Source organism: Erpetoichthys calabaricus, chromosome 8 (assembly GCF_900747795.2).
Source record: "Erpetoichthys calabaricus chromosome 8, fErpCal1.3, whole genome shotgun sequence".
Classification (NCBI taxonomy): Eukaryota; Metazoa; Chordata; class Cladistia; order Polypteriformes; family Polypteridae; genus Erpetoichthys; species Erpetoichthys calabaricus.
Window position 1 is genome coordinate 150,470,121 of NC_041401.2, and position 13,634 is coordinate 150,483,754.

The window sequence follows — 13,634 nt, forward strand, 5'->3', positions numbered from 1 at the left end:
GACCACACATTGGTAGAGGGAAGAATGGATTCAAATAGATACAAGGAAATTTTAGAAGCAAAAAAAAAAAAAAAAAAAAAAGTTGAAGTTAAAAAGTGGATGGGTCCTACAACAAGATAATGATCCACAACACATCTTAAAATCTACAATGGAATACATCAAGACGGACAAGCTGACAGTTTTGCCATGGTCCTCACAGAATCAGAATTGGATTCAGAATATCTTTACTGTGATTGTAACAAATACAACGAAATTAGGTGCAGTCCCTGCAGTGTCAAAATATACATAAATATAATTACAAAAGGATAGGAAAAGATAATAAGAAATAAGGTAGAACACAAACATTCAACCCAAGACCTTAGTTGCATATGAAACACTATTGCGCAAGATGTCATCTATTGCACTGCTGCATTGGAGGTGATTAGGTGGCATTCAGTGCCCTAATAGCAACAGGGTGGAAACTGCTATTCAGTCTATTAGTCTTTGTTTTGATGCTCCTATATCTTTTGCCTGATGGCAACAGTTGAAACTGAAAATCTGTAATAGAGATCAAATGAAGACAGCCCAAGATTCTTGGAGAATTAAGCGCCTTTTGCAAGGACAAAAAGGTGAAAATACCTCAAGAAAGAATTGAAAGACACTTAGCTAGCTACAAAAGCGTTTACAATCTGTGATACTTGCCAAAGGGGGAGTTAATAATAATAATAATAATAAATTTTATTTATATTGCACTTTATATTTTAGCAATCCCAAAGTGCTACAGAGTAAAAATAGAATAATAAAATAAAAAAGAACAGAAGAGTCTATAAAATACTTTAACAAAATGACTTTCTAAAAAGATGAGTTTTTAGGTTTCGCTTAAAGGCCTCAGTCGACTGTGGGGCTCTCAGGTAATCAGGGAGGGCATTCCACAGCCTCGGCGCCACCGATGAAAACGCCCTGTCACCCATGCTGCTGAGCTTAGTTCTGGGGACTTGAAGAGTGTTAGCGAGTACAGAGCGGAGGGAACGTAAGGAGTTATGGGGGGTAAGGAGTTCCTGTAGATAAAGAGGGGCATGTCCATAAATGCACTGATGGGTAAGAAGGGAGACCTTGTACTCTATTCTGAATGAAACAGGAAGCCAGTGAAGGGTTTTCAGGATTGGGGTGATGTGATCATACTTTCGCACCCTCATCAGGATCCTGGCAGCGCTGTTCTGAATATACTGGAGTCTCTGGATACTCTTGCCAGGAATCCCAATGAGGAGTGCATTACAGTAATCCAGCCTGGAAGAGACAAAGGCATGGACGAGCTTCTCTGCATCTGCCAGGGTGAGTAATGGGCGGAGTTTGGCGATGTTCTTGAGATGGTAAAAAGATGACTTACAGAGATATTTGATGTGGGTGTCAAAAGTAAGTTGGGAGTCCATTCTAACACCCAAATTAGTAACAGATGTGGAAAGAGGAATATTTTGGCCAGAGAAAGTAATACTGGTGATGGTAGAAGAGAGAAGATGATGTGATGTACCAACTAAGATGGCTTCTGTTTTGGATCTGTTCAACTGAAGAAAATTGAGCCTCATCCATGCCTCTATCTCCTCCAGGCAGGTAGACAATGTAGATGTTGGCAGAGGAGCAGTAGAGGAGGTGGGAGTACTGGCCATGTTGGGCGTCCAAACTTTTGATTCAGGTTGTTTTAATTGCTTTGGTAATTTATATCTGTGAATGATGGAATAATGTACAGACTGGACACATCTTCATTAGAGGGAGTGCTTCCAATCACCTTATCCCATGCGTCATCAGGAGACCAGTAGGACATACTTACACAAACAGGCAAGTACGAGACAGACTAAGCACCCAGACAGGAACAGTAATCCAAGGCAATAAATGGGTAATCCAAATGTGTGAAACAGCATTTCATCAGACAGATGAACAATCGCAATCCCCCAGCATCGTGTAGGTTCCCATTTTAAATAGCCCACTGGCTTGATCTTCTTCCCAGCAGCCCCTGAGCCATACCAAAACTATCCAATATTGCAACATCATGGAGACAGCTATTCCGTTATTCCATAGCACTGCTACAGTCGTAAACTGTATTATGAATTATTTTTAGTTAAGGAAGACAGAAGATTTGAGGTAATCATGCTGCCAAACAGTGCAGATGTGTTGAATGCTAATTAGCACATGCAAATAAGAGTTTCACTGAGCTCTGTACAGATGACAATAATAACCTTATAAAGACTATACAGTCAGTCTTCTCTATCTGCAGATGCTCAAGTCCCTTATATAAAACATTTTCATATAACATGTGCACATCCTCCTGTATACTCATGTATAATCACCTCTAGATTACTTAAAATACCTATCATTCCATCCATCCATTATCCAGTCATGTAAATAGTTGTTATACTGTACTATATTGTTTAGGGGAATAAGGACTTCAGCAAGAGGCATGCCACTTTTCAAAAGATCTAAGATTTTATTTTCTCTTCGAGAGATCGCAAGTTATGCTCCCTCTTAGCCTATGTCAGATTGCTTGGACCACTTAACTGCTTTTTAGGAGCCAATGCAACGCCTTAAAGTTGGAATTGACAATTGAATGGCTTTTGTTTGAAGAAACATGGGGCAGCACTTACTGCTGTGCCTGCATCCTTGTCAGCCAAGGTAGTATATGTAAGCAAGAAACAGTTTTCTTTTATAAAGGAAGCGATTGCCAGAGAATGGGGTATATTGGTCCACACAGTAGTGCAAGGTTTCTTCATGTGAGCAGAGATAGCCAACTGAAGAGCAGTGTGGCGATTCAGCAATTGGCTGCCACATAAGAGCTGTAAGCCATTTTATTCCACTCAGATGGTGGGAGGCTACAGCAGGGTAAGTATACAGATCACTTAATTTGCCTGGATGCAGTGCAATGCTTAACATGTAGCAAATTCAAATTTTCCTTTTTAGAAATGTCTGGATTACCTGAATATTTTTGATCTATGGTTGTTTGAATCCTTGGTTATGGATCCCACAGATATGGTGGGTCAACTGTATATATTTGTAAACTGTTGTTTAAATTGGCCACTACATGTCGAGGTTGAGGCATACGGCTTTTATTGGGTAGATGTTTGTAACTAATTTGCTACTGCCTAGGCACCTCTATTGTGTGTTTCAGAAGGGAGGAATAAAGTCATGCAGTCTCCAGAGTCTTTGCTCAGAACTAGTGCTGGGCGGTATACCGGTTCATACCGAAAACCGTTTTTTATGATATGGATTTTTCTTATACTGCAACACCAGTTTAAATTGCTTAAAAGACGTTCGGAACGTAGCACAGCGGGAAACTGTTCAAGTGGGGACCTTTTTCACTGCTACACCGCTACACACAGATTTGTTGCACATGGGCTCTTTTTCACTGCTACACTACCAAATAGTCGGCGGTAGCATAGGTATGCCGCGCGGTGAAAATGGACAGAGAGTATTCCGAAACTGAACTAAAAGTAAAGTTGAACATGATGAACAAAAGAACTTTTGCCGAAAAAAAGGAGTCACGTCCGTCGCCTGGTGATACTTTAGTTTTAAAAGGTCAGATGTGTAAATACTGTTTCTATACTATTGGATAATACTGCAAGCCAAGTTGTACTTGTTTTTGTACTTGCTAGTGTATGTTTTGCTTGTATTCATCCTGCGATGTGCTGGTGACTCGTTCAGAGATGGATGGCATAATTAAACATGTATAACGAAGATATTTTTAAAGTTCTGAACACTCCGTTGGCTAAGTTAATAACTAGTTTTAATTTCACAAAGACGTTTATCGTGTGGTGATTGGTAATGTGGAGAAAGAAAAAGGAAAGATAGGAACTGGGGTTTTGGTAGAGAGCAGGAATATCATGAAGTGAATGGATTCTGTGCGGTGATTGCTGCAGGCGTCTGCTCTTAGTGTGGAGGAAGTCAGTTTAAGAAGCGTAGTGATTAACGACTGGGTCAGGGAACACTTAACACAAAGTATTTGATGTGCTGCATTAACTTGTGACGGGGTTTGAGAAAATCTAGTAAATTAAACATTGATTTTAGGATGAAGTTTAGTTTACAACATTCTACTTTAATTATAAAATAAACTATGAGAATAAAGTGGAAATGTCGACTTTAATCTTGACATAGTCAACATGTAGAATTTATTCTCGACATATAATTTGTTTTTTTCTTCCGTGTCCATATTTGTTTTTCTTCACAGTGGCCCTAATGCGCTTCCATAGGGCTATACCACAAACAGCATTATAAATGCAAGTTGCAGTTTTTGTTATTTATGTATATAGCTTAGCTTGAAGCAAGGTCCATATTAATGCAGTTTGCCTAAATGATGGTACAGTTGGTAAGATGTCATCATCAAGTTGCACTTGTTTTATTTTATTTTAATTTGGTGAATACTGTGTAATGCACCTGGGCTTGAAGCCTTGAAGTAATGGTGCAACTATCAGTAATACTATTATGTATTTTATTGTTATTATTTATTAGTTTAAATATTATGCAGTTTAATGATGGTAAAGTTGCTTAAAAAGTCACTTTAATGTGTCAGTGGACAGAGATTGTTAACATTAACAGAAAGTGTAGTTGGTTTACAAAAAATATTTACCATTTATTCCTTTTCTAAGACGTGTTCAGTGCAATTCAACTTTTGACAAACACCTCTGGATATTTTACTAAGTCTAAATGCCTCTTTGGATGGTTGAAAATATGTTGTCAAAATCATAGTTTAAGCTTTTGCAAAATTTGTTCAATTAAAGGTTCTATATTTTGACTGCATCTGTCATGCAATGCGATTCCTTCTCTTTAGTGCCACCCCCTTGAAAACTATCACTTTATGGGGCCATGCAAACCTGGATTAATACTTGTGTGCACATTAAAATGACTTTTTGTACGATGTACAATTCTTATAACAGTCTAATAGGTTATTCTTAGCCAGTCTACTGCAGTAATAGCAGTGGAAAATGTGGTTAATATTCACTCATGCATGGGGAAAAAAATACCGTCTAATACCGTGAAACCGGCAGAATTTAGAAAAATACCGTGATATAGAATTTTGGTCATACTGCCCATCTCTACTCAGAACTCTTGCGCAGTGCTACATTTTATATTGGCCAAAGTAGAATGTGTCAATGGAACTTTTATTTCTGTGAAAACATGGGGTTAAAGGCAGGGCTGTGGAGTCAGTACACAAAATATTTGACTCCGATTCATGAATTTATGACACCAGCAACTAACTTCTCTATTTGTAATGTAAGCCAATATACATCCATCCATCCATCCATTTACCAACCCGCTGAATCTGAACACAGGGTCACGGGAGTCTGCTGGAGCCAATCCCAGCCAACACAGGGCACAAGGCAGGAACCAAACCAGGGCAGGGTGCCAACCCACCACAGGTCAATATACAGTACCGGTGAAATGTTTGAGATCACACAGAAATGTTAATGTTTTTGATATAAACTGATACTTTCAGTTATCAAGATATCATTAAACATGTTTTAAAATATAGCCAAGGAATTACTAATGTGTATAATGGCCATCACTGCTTGAAATGTCCGATTTATATATGGCTGCCTTCAGAGTCCTAATGGTAAACTTACTTAGCTTAAAAACAAATAGACTGAAAGTTTTTTTGAGAGAACGGTTTCATTTTACCATTTTTGAAGCCAGAACTGAACTTTAAGAATGCCAGCACCTTGCAACACAAGTGAACAGAATACCTGGTTTCAGCAGTGCTAATGCAATTAGAAAGGTTTCTCTTAAAACAATTTAGCATACAAACATGATCAATTAAAGGATAAGCCTAGAGGTATTAGGAAACAGAAGGAACTGCTGTTGATAATGGGATTTTGCAGCCATATGTGAATAAATAAAGCTTTTTTCTTTTCCCCCCCCCATGGACATTTCTAACATTGTTTGCCATTGTACAGCATTAGTCACTAACGGTTTCTATTATATAAAACATTTTTTTCCTCAATTCTGCATGAAAACATGAAATTAAAAATTCTTCTCGGACATCACTACAAACTACATCAATATATATACACAATTGTTGGGTGCAGCATTCTTTTAGACCTTAAAGGGGAAGTCAGGTAGTATAAACCATGGTCTCAAAATCTCTCTTTTAATAATACTTTGCTATTAATTGTTAACAGTGGTTAAAAAGAATTATACTAATATTTCATTTTCCCCCGCTACACATACTTCCATTAATGATATTTTGACCAAAATATATGTTACTCAAATGATGACGAACTGAGATCTGAAACCGCTTTGGAAAAGCTATTATGAAACCAAACAAACATTTGTCAAGTTCACATCAGATGAAAACGTTTCCAATAAAACAAAATTGATAAAATCAAAAATATGACTTGTGTACCCGATTGCCATTGAATGGTGCTGCAGTTTTACGGTGGCTTACGTTTTTGGGACGTTTTGTATCACTCTTTTGTTCTTGCTCTTTTCTGCGTTTCTTTTCTTGAAGTATCTCGTCCAGCGTTTTCACTTTCCAGTTGTCCTTTTCGTCCCCCATCAGCAACAGTTCCGCAGAATCTGAAAGCAAGCATTGTATTATAAAAAATTTAATTTACCATTTTTGGTGTTCCAGAACTTTCCCTATGGAGAATTTTTTAAATTGAAACAAATTTAAAAGTAAATTTAAATGTTTACTGTGTAGCTGGACAATAGGATAAAAAAAAAAAAAAACCTATTTCACAACAGTACTATTTGTTGCAGTACAAAAAAATTAATGAAAGATGATTCTCATGTACACAATGAAAAAGGGATGCCCCAATATCATATTTTAAGAGCTGACAGGGATACAGAGTGGTTAAACGGCACCACAGGCCAATAACCGGAATTTAATGAGTACTTTTATTAGAAAGAATTACACTACATTTTTAATAAAGTGAAATTATTTTATTTAGTGAAACACATGGATTTTCTATTTTTAGGATTAAACAAGTTTTTTTTTTAATTTATTAAAATGAATGCTTCTAACAACTTAGAATAATTCGCCAACAAAGCATAAAAAACTAAACAAAATGGAAACACAAAAAAATGCAGCCTGTCCGTAAATAAATTTCTAGCCTAACTAACCGCTCTATCACAGATCAGTCTGTTTTTTATTTTACCTACAGCCCTTGAAGATGCATTGAAAATCCCTTCACTCACAATAGTTTCTGCGTTTGCTAAAGAAGAGAATCTGTCTATATTGCTTTCCCGTAGTGGAGAACACCATCTGCTCTTGGAATATTAGGTTCAAATAGCTATGTCTGCACTTTCATGTGTACACAGTAAAATAAAATTTTTAAATGCACACATTTCTTCATAACAGTAAAAATAATGTCAACAAAAGAAACACACAAACCTTGGTAGTGAATGTACTTTTTGTTGTTTTTTTTTTTTAGTTTTCTCACTATGTGTCTGTAAACCTGTGCTTATGACTCAAACACTTGTTTAAGACACTTGGGGACAAAAAGTGTATCTATTCTAATGTACATGAAAACTAGTTTAAACAAAGGTGATGCCTGAAAACAGAGTCCATCACTAAGTGCACAAAGTGACTTAAAGAGAATGTGTTCAGATACTTCAACCTACTTGTTCAGTTTATCCTACTATCAAAATGTTAGACTTACCATGACAAAAAGGAATATCCCCCTTATGAAATAGCATTGTGCATGCATCGGTAGCATTGGGCACACACAGACATTGAAAGAACTAAGAGGCAAACAAATTTAGACACTGATTTTTTTTTATATACTTTACTGGTCACCCACCACACAACGCAACAGCTCAGGATCCTGGTAGGCAACCCCTGAGGTAGACACACATTCCAGTCACTCCCTCCGGAAATTACAATCTATTCGATGCTGCCAGGTGTTACGTGGGCAACCCCTTGGCCGGGTCCAGCCGCTCAGATCCTCAACAATGAGGATCACAGCCATAGTACCATAACTGATGCTACCTCACAATCCAGGTAATGTGCCTCATTCAGGACTCGGTGAGCAACTGTGCGATCAACACAGTCAAACCAGTGGTACCCAAGGATTCTCCAAACAGACACTGTACCAAAGGATTTCATCTTGGGTTACTAGATAGCACCCATGTCTCGCAACCATATTAAAAAAAACAGGAAGATACTCTAAAGACTTCGACCTTTGTCCTTTTGCAGAGGTATCATGAGCACCCCCCTCCCCCCCCCATGCTCTCCCAATCTATCTACTGACTTCATGGGAAGAGTCACCAGAGACATGAATGTCACTGCTGAGGTAAGTAAACCTCTTGACGAGGTTGACATTCTCCCCACAGGCAGACATACTTCTATGCCTGGATCTTGGTTTTTACCCAAGACACTTGCGAGTCCAGACACTTGGACGCCTCGCTCACTCTCTCTCTCGAGCCCCAATCAGAGCCTCAATTGACTCAGCAAACATCACAGCATCGCTGGCAAAGTCAAGATCAGTGAATCTTTCTTCAACAGATGCCACAGAGCCGCTAGACCCCATGACCCTGCCCATCACCCAAGTCCATTCAAGCACTGAACAGAGTAGGAGCAAGAACACACCCCTGACTAACCCCAGAATCAACTGGGAAAAATGCAAATGTTCTGCCTCCACTCTGCACTGCACTCACAGTACTAGTGTACAGGCTAGCCATGATATCCATTAACTTCAGGGAGTTCCCGCAAAGTCTCAGGATGTCCCACAGGGCAGCTCAATCATCTGAGTCAAACACTTTACGAAAATCAACAAAGCCTGCAAAGAAACTCTACCAATAATCGTGTTTGTGCTCAATCAGAACCCTCAGTACCAGGATGCGGATGATGGCGTAAGGCCAGACTGTTCCAGTCACTAAAGGGTGAGCAAGTAATCATGGACCTTTGAGGATGACACTATCAAGGACATTACCAGCACTGAGTGTAGTGTTATCCTCCTGTAGTTGCTGCAATTCAGGTGATCTCCCTTCCCTTTCCAGATAGGGATAATAAGTCCCATTTTCCAGTCAGTTGGGATGACGTCCATCTCCCACATGGAAGCAAAGATTGCTTGCAATACCAGGATGACAGCCTTACCACCATTATTATCAGTAATCACTTGTTAAAATCTTAAAATATAATATTAGGAATGGGAGATTTAAGAAACGTCACCTTTAGTTGTTTGTGCCTAATCAGGGGTCAGTAGTTAAGAATTTAAGACTAAACAAATTGTGCTATTTCTAAACATTCAATTCCTGGAGGGGGAGTGCCAAGAAAAAAGGATGAGAACGCAATCATTATACTGCATATGTGCTAGTACTCTACTGTAGTTAAGCAGTTACTTTGATTTTGATAGGTCTATTGTAATTCCAAATCATACTGTGTTACTAGTGTTAGCAGTAACCAAGATGCAAGATTGTCCTTTACTTTGTAGCATTGGGTTTATATTAGTGTGGGGCCCTGAGCAGATGGTTCAATGCTTTGGTGTACCTCAGCTTCACCCTTTGCGGTCGTTAGGCCAGTCCTTAGTAAAAAGTGCGCTATAGGTCGTCAGGCCACCGCTGGTGGCCCTGCAAGTTTCTGACCGATTTGCACAGTCGCCTGGTCGAGAAAAGTGGCCTGTGTTATTCCTACGTGCTTGAAAAAAATAACTGCTGTAATTATTGGCGTTTTTTCAATAATTAATTACGACTAATGTAGCGTGACGTTGAAAATTAAATACGACTGCAAAGGGTTAAAAAGGTTTGGAAATCCCTGCAGTAAACCATTTAGTGAAATTATACTTATATCAAAATGTTACACTGTAAACTAAGAAAACATTTTTAAAACAAAGAAATTTTACCTACTTTGGTTTCCTTATTCTCAAAAGTTTCACTTAGAATTGTTTTAGTCATACTTTTTAATTACACTTAATTAAAAAACTACATGAGATAAATTAAAACATTCTTTAAAATATGACTTCATTTTTGAAGAATGTGAAACTCAGCAGTGCTGCTGCGGCTCTCCTATTTTGAAACCCCTAGATTATTGCAATCTATTGAGGATTAGTTTATGGCCGCAGATTTATTAATGTACAGTCATCCATCACCAATCGCGGGGGTTACATCCCAGAGCCCCCGGCGATAGGTGAAAATCCATGAAGTAGCGACCTTATATTTATTTACTCTTATAAACCTTACCGCCTTATTATGTCCACTTACAACTCGTTTTGCACCCTGGTTAAAGGACACTGCGGCCATAGATCTTATATTCTTTTTCTCCTTTTTAAATAAAACATATCCAAACCTTTTACCTTTTCGCCAATCGTTAGCATCTTCCGTTGGCGCTTGGGCACGGCCCCTGAAGCAGTAGCAGGAGCAGATCGTTTTGGAGCCATAACAAAGGGCTTGACTATGCACAAAGATAAACACAAAAGAGCACAAAAGTTAACTCTTTACACAGCGAAACACGTTGATGCTGAATGAGCGAGACGAGACTTCCTGGTTAACGCAGCAGAATCGAATTCGGCGCACCGTCGTTGAGCCAATCAGCAGACAGGAACTTAACTGTGTGCTCTGATTGGGTAGCTTCTCAGCCATCCGGCAATAGCGTCCCTTGTATGAAATCAACTGAGCAAACCAACTGAGGAAGCATGTACCAGAAGTAAAAAGACCCACTGTCCGCAGAAACCCGCGTTCTTATTTAAATATGCTGCATATAAAATCCGCGATAAGAGTGAAGCCACAAAAGCCGAAGCGCGATATAGCGAGGGATTACTGTATTGGGAAAATATTTTTTTTTTTTTTGAAAAAGGCACAGGTGTTGCCACTTTCAATTAAAATTGAATATTATCAGCTACAAATCGAGAATCAAATTGAATTGACAAGTCAGAGCTCTAACTACCAATGTTGAAAGGGATCTGAAAAACTGCAACTTTCATCATGGTCTTCTTACGACTTTTATTTTGTGAGAAATCTGCAAATTATTTTTTCTATTGCTTGTTATTGCCGTTTAAACTCCAATAACATAACTTAAAGGAAAACAGAAATAACGTAATTAATCTCCATTTAGGCACTTAAGAAAGGAAGCCAGCTACTGTAATACTGTTTGAAATGTTTTACTGTACAATAATCTAATAAATAACACATAAAAGATCTAAGGGCTCACTAATACATTGCTGTGAAAAAAACTAAATAAGCTAAGATATTTAATCGCATTATAATATTTCTGGCAAAACTATTACTGAATTAGCAAAGTATTAGATTGACAACTAAAGGCACATACTCTGAAGGGAGTCCTGTGGGAACCAACTTAATATTTGGAGTGCAGGGTATAATTATGCTGCTGAAGGTGGGAAATGAAATTGATTCTGTGTTTAAATGAGTGAAAACAGGCATCAAAAAAAATTACACATGGCATCACTTAATCCTTCCAAATACAATACAGCATGTGGAATTCAGCTTGTACTGTATGTGCTTCAGTTGCAAGGATTTTCTTCATAAAAACTCGCTTCGCTCGCCAACCCCCATGTTTGGTTTTCCGGATACACACTTTTAAGATTTTTTTTCTTTGAATTGCTGCTATTTCATTAGTTTCACTTTTATTTCAGAACTTCTGTAAAAACAATATTTGTAATCTTGTGAGTCCCAATATGCTGAATCTTTTTAATGAGGTCAGGATAGGTTTCTCTGTTTGGAATTTCAGCACAGACAAAACGATCTACATCATCAGCAGTTAATAATTTTTTTTTTACAAAGTAAAAATGTAAGTAGAGTTCTGCATTGGACTCCTGTCTGTAAAGTTGTGCTATTTTCCTCTCACAGTTCCAAAAGTACATGGGGTTACCAAGGTCATACCCCAGCTTTTGTCTAGGTTTTTGTACAAGGGCTAGACTGAACGGTTTTGATTCCTGGGGTAAATGTAGCTTTTTAAATAAGCAGACAGATAAATATATATACATGAACAAAGTAACCAATAAATGCATGTGCGGTAAACTCCATTTTTGAAATTCTCAAGATTCTTTATTTGTCACATGCGTAGTTATACAGGACAACACGCAGTGAAATGCATCCTGATCCACTTATCAAAAACTGTGCAAAGTTAGAAGAATATCAGTTAAATTAACAAAAATAAATAAGTAAAATTATGTGAATAAAGTAGAATTAAGTGTTAAGGTGCAATAGTGTAGTAATTATTGTGCAAAACCAAAGTTAGACTGGTGCATAGTTAAACGAGACAGTTTGTTTGTTTGCACTACTGCGATCTTTACTTTTTTTATATTTTCTAATTTTCCTACTTTCATATCCTTTAACTTTCTCCACATGTATATAGCGCCGTTTTTTTTATTTTTGAGCCTTTCTAATTTCACTGGATTCATAATCTCTAACCTGCTCTGCGTGTGTTTAGCGCCAACGTTTGTAAGCATCATTATGAAGTTCTACTTTGTCATTTTATTCATTGTCTTTTAATTCTGAGCCATACAGTACAATACATAGAACAGAATAATTCCTCAATACAGTATAAAAATAAAAATTCTAGAAGTACAGAGTAGAATTTCACATTAGATGATATCACATAATATGATTTGGATTTGTTTTAAATTCTGGAGACCTCATTCATCAAGCTGCCTCCCCCATTTTGCCATTCCACATCTGAAATAGCGCTAATCCGATTAAAGAACCCCTCATTCCCACATCCCCATTCATCGGGGATGACTTTACCTTAGGTAGGCAACCTACAATTTAAAGAGATTGTTATTTTCTTGTGAATTGTTACATATGCATTATTTTCACTTTTACTTTAAAAACTTTTGTAAAAACAATACTTGTTTCTTTATTTCCTGCCCCGTGCGTGTTTACATCTCTTTCTTCCCGGACGTATAATACTGCTCATGTTGTGAAGGGTGTTTCGGCTGAACGTACGCTAAGGATATGCCTTTGAATCATTTGCTGTCTTATTGCTGCTTGCTAGCTGCCTCTTCTGCCTGTCGCATGTCGTTGTTTTAAGAGCTCCGAGCACATGATGCTTGCCTGCCAAAAGCAATCCAACAACTGCTAGCATAGACGTCTGTTGACTTGTTTTAAATGATGGCTCACTGCCTGGTCTTGCGTGACGTTGTAAAAGCAATACCTGTCTTTATTTCTGGCCACGGGCATGGTTGAATTCTTTCTTGCAGGATGTATAACACTGCTTGCGTTCGGCTGGGGTAGCTGCTGTCGCAGTTTTCTCCACATGTGTATAGCGCCTTTTTTTTTTTTGAGCCTTTCTAATTTCCCTGGTTTCATAGTCTCTAACCTGCTCTGCATGTGTTTAGCGTCAACGTTTGTAAACGTCTTTATGAAGTTCCATTTTCTTTTACTCATTGTCTTTTAATTCTGAGCCGGATTGGACGTGCTTTTTTCAATTCCACTTGTTCCGGGCTGATAATTACTTTCCTTATTTTCTGAATTTGCACCTCGATTAATCTTTTTTGCTCTTTTTTCTGTTCAACACATTTGAGTCTCTTTTCTCCGCGCCCGATTGGACGTGCTTTTTTTTCCATTTCACTTGTTCCGGGCTGATCATCACGTTCCTTATTTTATAAATTTGAACCTAGATTATTGTTTTTCTTTTTAGCATTTTTTTCTCTCCATCGCTTTTGGGTCTCTGTTCTCCACGCTTTTCTTTCTTCTTCGTTTAATCGTCGACGTTTTAG

The 13,634-nt window shown here is 38.0% G+C and overlaps 1 protein-coding gene across 6 annotated transcripts in view; it reads right to left on the reverse strand.

The window, feature by feature from the left end:
• cdk11b (cyclin-dependent kinase 11B) overlaps positions 1-13,634 on the reverse strand; it is a 125,664-nt gene that overhangs the window by 107,156 nt on the left and 4,874 nt on the right. For all 6 annotated transcript variants that reach the window (XM_051930518.1, XM_051930516.1, XM_051930515.1 and 3 more), the window contains exon 2: positions 6,407-6,537. In XM_051930518.1, the coding sequence (XP_051786478.1) occupies positions 6,407-6,517 (111 nt within the window). In that variant the 5' untranslated portion in view covers positions 6,518-6,537. The remainder of the gene's footprint in view (positions 1-6,406; positions 6,538-13,634) is intronic.